At 35.6% G+C, this 12,804-nt stretch overlaps 1 protein-coding gene across 4 annotated transcripts in view; it reads right to left on the bottom strand.

Moving 5' to 3' along the window:
• ABCA6 (ATP binding cassette subfamily A member 6) overlaps positions 1-12,804 on the bottom strand; it is an 81,127-nt gene that overhangs the window by 55,556 nt on the left and 12,767 nt on the right. For all 4 annotated transcript variants that reach the window (XM_035026159.1, XM_035026158.1, XM_035026157.1 and 1 more), the window contains exons 4-9: positions 12,059-12,220; positions 10,622-10,725; positions 9,794-10,020; positions 6,464-6,605; positions 5,505-5,690; positions 1,230-1,377 (exon numbers count right to left, since the gene is read on the bottom strand). In XM_035026159.1, the coding sequence (XP_034882050.1) occupies positions 1,230-1,377; positions 5,505-5,690; positions 6,464-6,605; positions 9,794-10,020; positions 10,622-10,725; positions 12,059-12,220 (969 nt within the window). The remainder of the gene's footprint in view (positions 1-1,229; positions 1,378-5,504; positions 5,691-6,463; positions 6,606-9,793; positions 10,021-10,621; positions 10,726-12,058; positions 12,221-12,804) is intronic.

The raw sequence follows: 12,804 nt of genomic DNA, 5'->3' as shown, positions 1-12,804 counted from the left end.
AAAGAAAGAAAGAAAGAAAGAAAGAAAGAAAGAAAGAAAGAAAGAAAGAAAGAAAAAGAAAGAAACCACTTGATCACAACAATATGATTGGACATAATACTGAAATCCATATGGTATGGGAATGCAAAGTACAGGAAGAAATTGTATCTGTTCAGGATAAATATATTGTCATTTTCCAAATTTAAAACAATGAAGTAGGATTTGTTATGAAGAGCTTTAAGATATTAAACCAGAAGTCACAGAAAGATAGGAATATATAAAATAATTGCATAGAAACATACAAGACAGCTTTAAATATGAAGTGGAAAGAACATAAAAAATAATATAAATAAATAAGATTGTGCAAGGAAAAAAGCGTTCTGATTTTAGCATGTGTGAAGGAATTCTGGACTTGGGAAATTTTTGTTTGTAAGATAGAGAAAATTTAACTTAGTAATATAGTTCTGTAAATATGAACAACATACAAAAAAGTTCAGAATAATGCTGAAAATGTTCTTTCTAATTTTTATGTTGTTATTTCCTTAAAGGATGGACATCTCCCCTTCTGAAATGTTCCTCCTAGGGGGAATAAGGGAGAACCTGATTATTCCATACATGAAGCCCTTTTTAGTGGTTCAGTTTACAATCTGCCCCACATTCTTGTCAGAACTATTTATTTTTTTTTAAAGATTTATTTATTTATTTGAGAGAGAGCACAGGTGGAGGGAGGAGAAAAGAGAGAGAATCTCAAGCAGACTCCCTGATGAGCAGTGAGCCCAACATGGGGCTCGATCCCACAACCCTGAGATCATGATCTGAGCTGAAACCAAGAGCTGGATGCTCAACTGACTGAGCCACCCAGCTGTCCCAAGAACTATTTATTAAGAAGCATTTTCACCATATGATGGCTCTACCCTAGCCAAAGCCATGTTAAGAACTAATTTATTTCAGCCTGTTGTGAAACAAATCTTAAATATCATTCTTTGAAAACATGTTCAGGGATTCTTGAAAAAAGTAACATTTAATTACTGTATATTTGTAATGTATATTATTAAAATCAGAAGAATAATTGTTTTTACATATAAATTCAAACCATTAGAACTATCAAGTAGAAATAAAGAACTCATTCAGCTTGTGATGGGAAATATTTGTTATTTTTTATTGCTTAATATACATTTATATAACCCTCAGTAAAAATGTACAATATGATAAATACGTGCAGAGGTCAGAGAAAAGCCACTTTTACTTACAGGGTAAGATTTTGTCAAAGTATAATGCCAATGCCAAGTAGAAAAGTGCATCAAAAGCCAATAAGGAAAAAGTTGCAATCATTACATACGAGTCTCCTGAAGGGTCAGGAAAAATTATACCATTCATAGTATTATCCAAGTAGATAATCTAAGATTCAGACAAAAATAGTAATTAATAAATATTTAAGATAAATACATACAAATAATTCAGCATAGCAGCAAGAATTATCATTTTATTAAACAGCTTTTTTGAGAAGGCTTTATAATGAAGTTACTGGTGTAACTATTTCTATTTGACAGCAATCCAGGGACTATTAGAAGGAAATACCAACTTAAAAAATACAATATTCTAAGAATAGGGATATTTTTAAACATTTTATTTATTTATTTGAGAGAGAGAGCATGAGCAGGGGGAAGAGGCAGAAGGAGAAGCAGACTCCCCACTGAGCAGGGAGACCAACACGGGGCTTGATCCCAGGACCCTGGGATCATGACCTAAGCTGAAGGCAGACACTTAAACAACTGAGCCACCCACGCACCCCTAAGAATAGGAATTTAAATGATAAGTCATTTTCTTGTTTTCATAAAGTCATTGTAATATTGCAAAATATTTATTCTTTGCAGCAAAAAATATTTAGAAAGAATATGAAGATTCGAAACATCTTAGTAGAATAATGATAAGAGAACTTCTTTTTCTAGTTATTACTGCAAATAAAGATATGTTTATAATTCTCTCATGTAATAATAAGTGTTATGTTCTAGGTGTTGTTCTAAGGCTGTTTATAATATCTCATTAAATCCGGGCACCTGGGTGGCTCAGACGGTTAAGCGTCTGCCTTCGGCTCAGGTCATGGTCCCAGAGTCCTGGGATCGAGTCCCGCATTGGGCTCCCTGCTCCTTGGGAGCCTGCTTCTCCCTCTGCTTCTCTCTCTCTCTCTCTGTCTCTCATGAATAAACAAATAAAATCTTTAAAAAAAAATATCTCATTAAATCCTCATCATAACCCCCAGAACAAGCCTTATTATTTTTATGTGCATTTTACATATGGTAAAAGTGAAGCAAATAGAAATTGAGTAGCTTAACCAACCAAAGTCAAAATCACATAGTTAGGAGCAGTAAAGGTGAACTCAGAACACAGGAAGTCCAGCTCTCAAGCCCAGTTCCTCACGCTAGACAATATACAACTCTACTTATGTTAAAATCTTACATTTCATGACAAAGTTGAGTTTATTCTGGGAACACAGTTTGGGGTGACATTTGAAGATTAATCTATGTAATTCAACATAAAACAGATCAAAGAAGACACTAGTGTGTTTAATCAAATAGATGCACAAAACACATTTGATACAATTTAATATCCATTTACAATAAAGTCTTTTCAAAACTAAGAAAATAAGCGAACTTCCTTAATCTGGTAAAATAGATGTACAAGGACCAACAACAAAAATCATGCTTATTATGAAATGTTAAAAGCCTTTCCTTTGCTTGCATTTCTATTTAACATTGTACTAAAGGTCCCAGTCTCTGCAATAAGACAAGAAAAATAAGTGACTGGCATAAGAACTGCAAAAGGAAAAAATAAACCCTCATTATTTGTAGACATCATGACTATATGTAAGAAAATCTCAAGATAAAGTCCAGAAAAATACTAGTTTTAAGAAAAGAATATAGCAAGAATACCGGATACAGTGCCAATTTACAGAAATCAGTTGCATCTCTCTACATTAACAACAAACATTTAAAAATAAGGACTTAAACACAGATGCTATTTATAATGGCAACAAAAGTATCAAAAACTTTGGACTATATAAAAAATGTGCAAGACTCAATACTTAAAACTAAAACAATTACTAAGGGAAAATGAATGTGAAGATATATCATGTTCATGATTTTAAAAAAGTGTTGGGGCGCCTGGGTGGCTCATTCAGTTAAGCGTCTAGCTCTTGATTTCAGCTCAGGTCATGATCTCAGGGTCAAGGGATCCAACCCCCCCACACACACCCAGGGATGGACTCTGTGCTCAGTGGGGAGTCTGCTTGAGATTCTCTCTCTCCCTCTCCCTCTGCCCCTCCCTGCCGCAAGTGCTCTCTCTCTCTCAAATAAATAAGTAAATCTTTTTAAAAAGTGTCAATTTCCCTCCAATTGATTGAAAAATTCAACTGTATCAAAATGTCAACAGCTTTGTGCGCACATACATGTGTGTATAACTTGATAAGTTACTTCTAAAATTTACATCATTCAAGGAACCTAGAATAGAAAAGGCTCTCTTGGAAAAGAAAATCAAGTGGTAAAATTATTACTACCAGATAGCAAGACACATCAGCAAAAACAAGACAATGTGGCAACAGTGCAAAGATAGACAGGTCAATACATGATTGGTTGAGCTGTGACAAAGGAAATGCTACAGTCCGTTCAAAGAAAGGATGGCCTTCTCAATAAATGAAGCAGAAGAAATTGCATATTCATGTAGAAAAATTAATATTCCTTCTACCTATAGATACACAAAAGTTATTTTGAAATGGATTTTATATCTAAATATAAAAGCAAAATCAACTGAGCTTCCAGATAAAAACATGGGGGAATATCTTTATAATCTTGGGGAATGCAATGATTTCTTAAAGATACAAAAGCACTCTACAGAGAAGAAAACTTGACAGACTGCACTTTATCAAAATTAAGAAACTTGTTCATTAAAAGCACTGTTAAGAGAGTAAAAATGTCAGCAACAAATAACTGAAAAATGTCTCATATACAGTATATATAAGAAATCCATAAAAAGTAATAAGGAAAAGAAAAAATTTCAGTTAAAAAACGGGGGAAAGGGACACCTGGATGCCTTAGCTGGTTAAGCGTCTGCCTTCGGTTCAGGTTGCAATCCTGGGGTCCTGGGATTGAGCCCCTTGTCAGGCTCCCTGCTCAGAGGGGAGTCTGCTTCTATCTCTGCCTCTGACCTCCCCCCTGCTCATGCTCTCGCTCTCACTCCTTCTCTCTCCTGCGCTCTTTCTCTTAAGTGAATAAAAAAAAAATCTTTTTAAAAAAATGGGAGGAAAGACTTGGATAGGTACTTTATAAAAGAGAAAAACCAAAATACCTCTACACATATGAAAGAGAATTAAATTTCATAAAAAAATAAGGAAAATGCAAATTAATACCACAAGGATTATTACTGCAGATCCACCAGAAAGGCTAAAATTTGGAAGACTGACAATACCAAATGCCGGTGAAGATTTGGAGAACTGTAACTCTGAAACTCTTGCTGCAAAAGTAAACTGATGCAATCACTTTGGAAAAATATCTGGCAGTAGCCATGAAGATTAAGATATACACACCCTAGGTCCTACTATTCAACTCCTACGTATATACCAAACAGAACTGAATGCTCATATTCACTGGAAATATGTATAAGAATTTTTTTTTCAGAGTTAATATTAGTCAAAAACTGGAAAATATTTTTGTTCATCAATAAGAAAATCGACAGCACAGTCGCACAATAGGATACTACAGAACACTCTACTACAGCGACACTCCAACTGTGGATGATATCTAAAAACATAATGTTGAGTGGGGAAAAAAGCCAGATTAAAAAAAAAACACTTTGTAGAGTATCACTTATATAAAGTTGAAAACAGGCAACACTAAAAAATTATACTTAGGAACACACATTAGGTGATAAATGAAAAGGCAGGAAGTGATGATCACAACACTTTCATCTTTAGGAGGAAGGAGTGTTTGGAGAAGTTTTGGACTTGTGGCATCCTTCCATATCTTGATCTGGCTCATGAGTATTTTGATATACTTTATAATTATTTGCTAAACTCTTTTTTTTAGCATTTTTTATATGCTTTTTTTTTATTATGTTATCAGAGAAAGACATTTATCATATGACCTCACTGCTAAACTCTTTATAGTCCTGAAAACTTTTCAGATTTGAGGTTCAAACAGAGGTTTACACAACAGTTTTTAATAAACTAGAGAATGCCTTCAATATATAAAGTACAAGGAAAGGTAAACAGTTGCATATGAAAAACAAGAAGAGAATACTTCAAAATGAAAATAACACCTGAGATGTGAAAATCTGTCTTAGTTAAGACGTTTTTGTTCAAGTTTCCTTGTGTGATGATTTTCTACAATGCAATAATAACATCTTCAAATCTAACTTTAGGGAAAAAATTGTTTAGAATAAATGCTCTTAATTTGAAAGAGTGATTATGAAGAGTAATGAAATATCAAATTCTTTTGAAAGTTCAGTAATAAACCAATTAACTACATCCTTACCTTACTCATTCCAGCAGTGAAGGCAAAAGGGCTGCAAATACTCAAAATCCACTCCAAAGAGGAAGGAAGTTGTCTATAATATACAGTGAATCCCACACCCCCACAAAAGACATTGAGGAGAAACATAACAAAATTGGTGAGGAGAGTTTTCTTTAACAACACACTCATCAGGAATGTTAAAGTTATCTGAAAGAGAGAGAAGACATCTAGTCGTTAAGCAGATTTAGTTCACTGAGAATCATTGGCAGCACAATAAAATACCGATCTTTAGATCATAATATAAGTACTTATCAGTAAGACAGTGATGAAAATATTTAGGTACAACAATGCTCAGCCCTTCCCTCAACGCTTTTGTAAAGAGTCTCTTTTTTTGCCCTCCTCAGCTACTGGGCTTTAGTTGCTAAGAAAGGGCGGGGAAAAGCTGTATGAGAGTTGAGGAAAGAATAGAAATGCAGACTTGGAAACATTGAAAGCACCTACATTAATGTTTTGACAAAAAGCATCTACGTACCCTCTGCAGAATTTAGAGGCCCTTGTTTTATGAACGAAGAGTCATGACACGGAGAGTGAGGGCAAGGTGGAGTGTCAGAGGGAGATACTGTGAAAGCCACCATATTACAGAGAACCTTTGGGGAAAAGAGATGGGTCCACCCCTCAAGGGCATCCTCACTAAAATCTTCTAGAAAAGTCTTAGAGTCAAAATATTTTCAGAATCAGGATTTTTTTTCTTTTTGATGCATCATTTCATTAATTCAGAACTTTATGCAAAAGAGAGGTCCAATTTTATTTACATTACCTCATTTTCTCACACTCATTGAGACTTTCTCAAGCAAACACACACACACACACACAAAATGGACATGAAGGAAATAACTGTAATAACCTCCAGAGAAATTAATTTTTGCTACAGATAGCTAAGATCTAAAGCAGAGAATGTGGTAATAAATGTATGAACTTACCAAAGAGAAGCCATATAAGAAAAAGAGTGTAAATATGACCATGAAGCCTGTCATGACTATAATTTGGGTAGATGTTATAATAACTGTAATCATTATGGAAATAATGAAGATGAAGCCAGCATAGATTAAGCCACAGGAGAGCCTAAAAAAAAAAGACAAAAATTTATTTCAATTATTTTAACTTCATTATGAAATATTTGGAACATATAAAAGTATCTAAAGAACAGTACAATATTTACCCTTCTACTTGCCACCTAGATTAGTAACTACAATATTGCTAATACCACATTGGCATGGCTGTTCTGCTGCCTACTGGCTAGGCATCCACTCCGGGTTCACATATTGTATAAATAGGATGAACACTGCATAAATAATATCATTTTGCATATGTCCTTCTGCTGCTTGCCTTTATAAATCAACATATACAATGTTATACACTGCTGTGTAATAGTTCATTTTCTGAATATATCCCAAAGTTTTCCTGCCCATGGACATTTAGGTTGTTTCCAATTTTTATTTCTGATGCACTGTTGCTAAGAACACTCTTGTACTTGGGAAGAAAAAATAAAATAAGATGAAAATTGAGAGGGAGGCAAACCGTAAGAGACTCTTAACTGTAGGAAGCAAACTGAGGGTTGCTGGAGGGGAGGTGGGTGGGGGCATGGGGTAACTGGGTGATGATGGGCATTAAGGAGGGCACTTGGTGGAATGAGCACTGGGTGTTATATGCAACTGATGAATCACTAAATTCTACCTCTGACACTAATTTAAAAAAAAAAAGGAAAAAAGAATACTCTTGTACTTGTCTTTTTTGGAAAATGCACAAAAGTTTCTCTAAGGTGTAACTGCTAAATTAAAGAGATTAAGCTTTTTCTATCTTTAGTGTTATCACATATTAACGAGATGTTCTAATTGTAGAAGTGGGAGGAAATTTAACAGCTGCTGATCAATCAAGTAACCGTGGAAGCATTGGGGCAGATGATAATTGACCACTTTTGAGGATCTCAGCCGGCAGGACCTCCACTCTCCCTAGTAGTAGAAAATTGAAATTTCATAATGCCACGAAGCCCATCCTATTATTGCTATTCTTATTTATGATTTATTTTTTAAACTGACGTAAATAATGGTATACCCTTAAGTGTTCACACTGCTTTGCTTTAGATGTGCTGGTGTTCACATGTTTATGAGGTAGTTATTAAGAAATAGTATTCAGTCTTAGATCTAACGAGCCTGCAGGGTGTTTGAGTCCAAGCTTCTCATTTTCCAGATAAGTAAACCTGTAGTTCCTCTTATTACTTAATGGGTCTTTTCAAGGTCAACAAAGTAAATCAATAACAAAGCTAAGATTTGTTGCAGTCCTTCCTAGTCCACAGCTCTTTCCTCTATATAAAATTGCCTCTAACTAAATAAGAATTCAACAGCTGAAAAAAATAGCAAGACTATTAAAACCAGGAACTTGCATCAATATGTCCCAGTACAATAGGTTTAATTACTGCTTATTCGACTTCTTTTTAAAGGTCATGTCATTACAGTGATTCAGCCTTTGTCAGAAACATCAGCGTTTTTGGAAAGCATATTGCATTTTGCAGAATCCACTTCCTGAGTACAGAAGGGAACAACTATAGGTAGGAATTGAAAATCTATAGAGTAGGAGAATTAGAAATGAAGGAACTTAAAACATTACCTAGAAAAGGGAACTCATTGCAGGGAATTGCAGGGGCGGGGGGGAAGATGTTAATAAAGCATTGAAAACCTTCATGATAAAAACAAAGTAATTCAGGTATCACACTGAAATAATAAATGCTGATGCATTTCACATTTATTACATTACTTAAAAAAAGGTTGCCAAAAAGTTTATTTCCAACAGACACCCTGTACTTAATAAAAACATTTCGGATTTTTTTCCTTCTTAGTTTTAAGGACATATAAAACTATTTTGTTAAATTTAGGTTACATGAATACTAGGAAGCATTTATCCTGAGAATGAACCCACATCTGAATATCCAATACCTTTCTGATTTTAATCTAGAGTTGACTTGTGCCTATCTATTTTTGGGTGACTGCAGGGATGCTGCCCCACAGGATATTCCCTGGACTGAAAAATGGTCCTTTTTACACAGATTTCCCCCCTTTTCCCTCCTAATAGACTCCATTCATTCCTTTGCATTTGCCAAAGTTCCACTGCAAACCACTTTTCTACTTCCCTTTTCATTTCAGAAACAGTTTCCTCTTTTTCTATTTCATGATTAAGGTATAAGAGAATCAAAACTCCCTCTTTTAATCAAATACACTTTATAGAAAATTTAAAATTTCCTAGACATAATTTTATTTCAGAGAACATGTGGCTTGCAAATAACTCCTTATCAGTTCCAGGTAATCCTACATTCATAAAGAGTAATTTTCTTGATATGGGGACTATACAAAGAAATATCTTACAGGATTTGATACTGAAAAATGTTAAGCTTCTTTTAGGGTAAAATAAACAGATTATTTTTCATTTTTTCCTTTTCCTAGACAATGTGGATTTTGTAACTGATTGCAGTGCAGAATTCTCTGCTTTGGCCATAGAGCTTGTATGATTTGCATTTTTATCTGCTAGTCTTACCTACTTATCATTTTGTTAGGTCCTTGTTTCTACTCCTCAATTACTTGTTTTTATTATAATAAAAATACACATAGATATTTGGATAAATATACATATGTTTAAATATATATATTTAAAAATCATTTAAATCATTTATGAATGAGGCAAGATACAAATATATCAATATATGAAGCAAATGCTCTTATTAAGCCCTTTTATGCCATTCTAAGTGTGGTGTACGTGCTGGGCACATTTTATATGCTATCTCAACTCCAACATATGGCATTTAAGTGCTGCAAAAAATATATCCCTGGTGACCAAACCTCTGAACACAAGCTAGCCATTATAGGATCATACTTTTTTCAACATGAGGAAGTGTGGAGGAATCAAATGATAACTGTGGGCAGAACAAGCAGGAGAGTTGCAATCAGGGCAGCTGGGTTGGAGTCCCAGCTCTGGTACATATCATCCTTTTGACATTGGGCATCTCTTTTACTCTTCGATCTTCATGGAACCTCTATCACAGCATTAGCTTAATATATTCAAGGCATGGAAAATGCTCTCAGCAAATTATAATCGCTATTTTGCAGAGCAAAATTTTAAAAGGAGTAAATAAAAAAATCTGAACAAAAGAAAAGAGAGCCAATGTGTCAGGATTAACCCATAACCTTTTGAAATAATAACACTTTGTTTACTGCTTCCAAATTTCTGATTCTTCATTTGCACTGCTTGAATTGCTCACTCACCAGAAGGCTGATTCTTGCAGACCCATCATTTTCATAAAATCCTTGCACTTTTTTCTCTCTTTTGTAACATTAAGTGATAAAAAATATATAAATGGAAAAAAGTAAAGCAGGCAGTAGAAAATAAACAACTCCTTTTGAAGAATGTCTTTATAAATAAAAGGTAAAGTCTTCATATTTATAGCAGTAAGAGACATCAACTCCTCCATCACAGAGTGGTTTGTTGTGATCTACAGTAGGGTTTAAACAAATAAAATCATTATTTAAAAAACAGAAACTGGGGCACCTGGGTGGCTCAGTCGTTAAGTGTCTGCCTTCGGCTCAGGTCATGGTCCCAGGGTCCTGGGATCGAGCCCCGCATCGGGCTCCCTGCTCAGTGGGAAGCCTGCTTCTCCCTCTCCCACTCCCCCTGCTTGTGTTCCCTCTCTCACTGTCTCTCTCTCTGTCAAATAAATAAAATCTTTTTTAAAAAATTAAAAATAAAAATAAAAAACAGAAACTGGTGAAATCTGAATAAGCTATGGAGATTATACCAATATCAATTTCCTGATTTTAATATTGTTCTGTGGTTATGCAAAATATAACAGGAGAAACTGGGTGAAGGGTACATGGACCTCCCTGCACATGGTTTTTGCAATTTTTTGTCATTCTGAAACTACTCGAAAATTTCAAGTTAAAAACAAAAACAATGTGTTCCTTTGCCTAAATCCAATTTCAGCATTTGTATACCTGCTTCATTTTATAAACATGAAAACCTGAGATATATCATCTTTCATCAAAACCTTGATGCCTATGGAATTAGCTTACATTAATGACTAGAACTTTTCTTACTTGTATAATAGCAGCATTAATTGCAGTTTGTAAAGCCACAAATCCACTACTCCAGTATTTGGACAGAGAACAGGAATGCTCATCGTCCAGATTCCAACAATGAGCTATAAGCACAAAGAAAAGCATAACCAACATTAACAGAAAGTCTTAGAAAATAAGAAGATGATGAAAGCAAACACTCTGCTCCAACCATACGGGATTCCTTGCTCTGTCTCAAAATGCTAAATGTGCTCTAGTGCTACCACTTTTTTTGCTCATATCCTCTCCCTACAGATGGTTCCATGGCTCACTCTTTCCCTCTATCCTTACCTCTTCTCGAAAGCAAATTCAGCACAGAGGTCTTCCCTGGCTACCGTAAGTAACAACATCTAAAATAGAGCGTTCAGGCTCTATCTTCTAAGCCTGCTCTATTTTACTTTGTTGTTTTATCACCACCTGGCAGAGTGCATCGTTTTACCCAGCCCCCTGTCCTTGACTGGAACGATTCATGCAAGCAGGCTCTGTTTTGCTCACGTCCTTCCCCAGGGCCAGAACAGTGCAGGACACATAGTAGACACTCAGTGAATGAATGGAAAAGAACCAATTCTTAGTCATATCAATTGTGCTTCCTAAAAGGTCTTCAAACCCATTCCCTCTCCTCAGCTGCCTCCACCCTGGTCCCAGCCACCATAGGCTCCCTGGTATGTTTCCCTGCGTTCTCCCTGACCCCTCTGCAATCCACTCTCTGGGCTATATCCAGAGAACTCCCTTAAGCTTGGGAGTCTATTCACTTCTCCGCCCTGATTAAAGTACCTCCACAGCCCTCCATCACCCTAGGTGTGTAGGACATCAAAGGATCTAGCCCTGGGGTAACTTCAGCCTCATTCCTCTCCATGTTCACTGTTCAGCTAAACTGCTCTTCTCCCATATATACTAAAAGATGACTGTTGTCACCCCAGGACCTTTACACTTGCCCTTCCTCTCTCTGAAGTATAATGCCTTTAGCACCACCCCACCCCCCTGTGCTACTCCTTCTTGTTAGTTTAAACCTCACTTTGCCAGGTAGGGCTTCTCTAATCCCACAGCCTATTAGGAACCCCTGGTCAAATTCTCCCACCCTCAGCACCTTTCCTTGCACTTGTCATTAACTGTTCAATGTCTGCCTTTCCCGCTAACCTGGAACCTCAGCTGACGCTAGGACCTCTCAGTCTTGATCACTCTCAGTATCCTCTGCAACATTCACCTGCGCATTCACTTTACATCTGTTGGGTGACTCGATAATGTTTTAAGAGTCATCTTCTGGTGGGAATAAATGATTGACCTTGGAATAAGTTTAGCAATAAAATGTGCTTTCTCTGTTTTCTCATGTTCTATCAAAAGCATCTCTGTTGCCCATCCTGACCTATCCCTTATATTAAAAACATGAAAAATGCCACGATATTTTATATGCAAAATCACCTGCGAAAAGATCTTCCTTCAAAAATGGAATGTGATATCCCTGAAAAAATTTTAACTTATAAGAGAAAGTGTCATTAAAGACAATTCCCACAATGCCTGTGATATTGTCTAGAAGTATTTTATCCATGGATTTTTGATTCGGTACTCCAATGATCCTTCTTTCTGTAAATGACAAAGTAAAAATAGACATGCAGGATTATACAGAGTTTCACCACAATGGAATGTGATATCCAACTGTGTCATCATATATTTTTCACTGGAATTAAACTAAAATCATTTTCCATTTAAATTAAACTGAACCCAAAAGACAAGGAGGGAAATTTTTTTTAATGTTTTAGATTATAGAATCAGGGGACTTGCATGAGAATTTAGTGTTTTCTTTTAATAATGGTAAGTATTATGGCAAGTTTCAGGTATATAAAAATATTATGCTAGGGTAAGTATGCGTAAGAGAATTGGGATACAAAAATAGAGGTAATTGGAGTAGTTATTATATAGTCAAGGGATTCCAGATGTCAGATTTACTGAAGCAAAGACACCTCATCTGATCTTTGCCTTGTGAGGAAACTAAGATCGCAAAGTGACTCTAACTCATGAATGTCACCTATTAGAAATTGAGGATTAGAGAGCAGACAGCCAAACTGCACCCACTTTTCCCATGAGTGAAATACACATTTTACCTTAGTTATCTCAGTTGCACTGTGACTTAATTTAGAATGAAAGTCTCTAAAGATGTTTACAAAGTA

This window comes from Mirounga leonina, unplaced genomic scaffold (assembly GCF_011800145.1).
Source record: "Mirounga leonina isolate KUSES-001 unplaced genomic scaffold, KU_Mleo_1.0 Mir_197, whole genome shotgun sequence".
Taxonomy (NCBI): Eukaryota; Metazoa; Chordata; class Mammalia; order Carnivora; family Phocidae; genus Mirounga; species Mirounga leonina.
The sequence above is the reverse complement of the archived record's forward strand: the minus strand, read 5'-3'. Positions and strand labels throughout refer to the sequence as shown.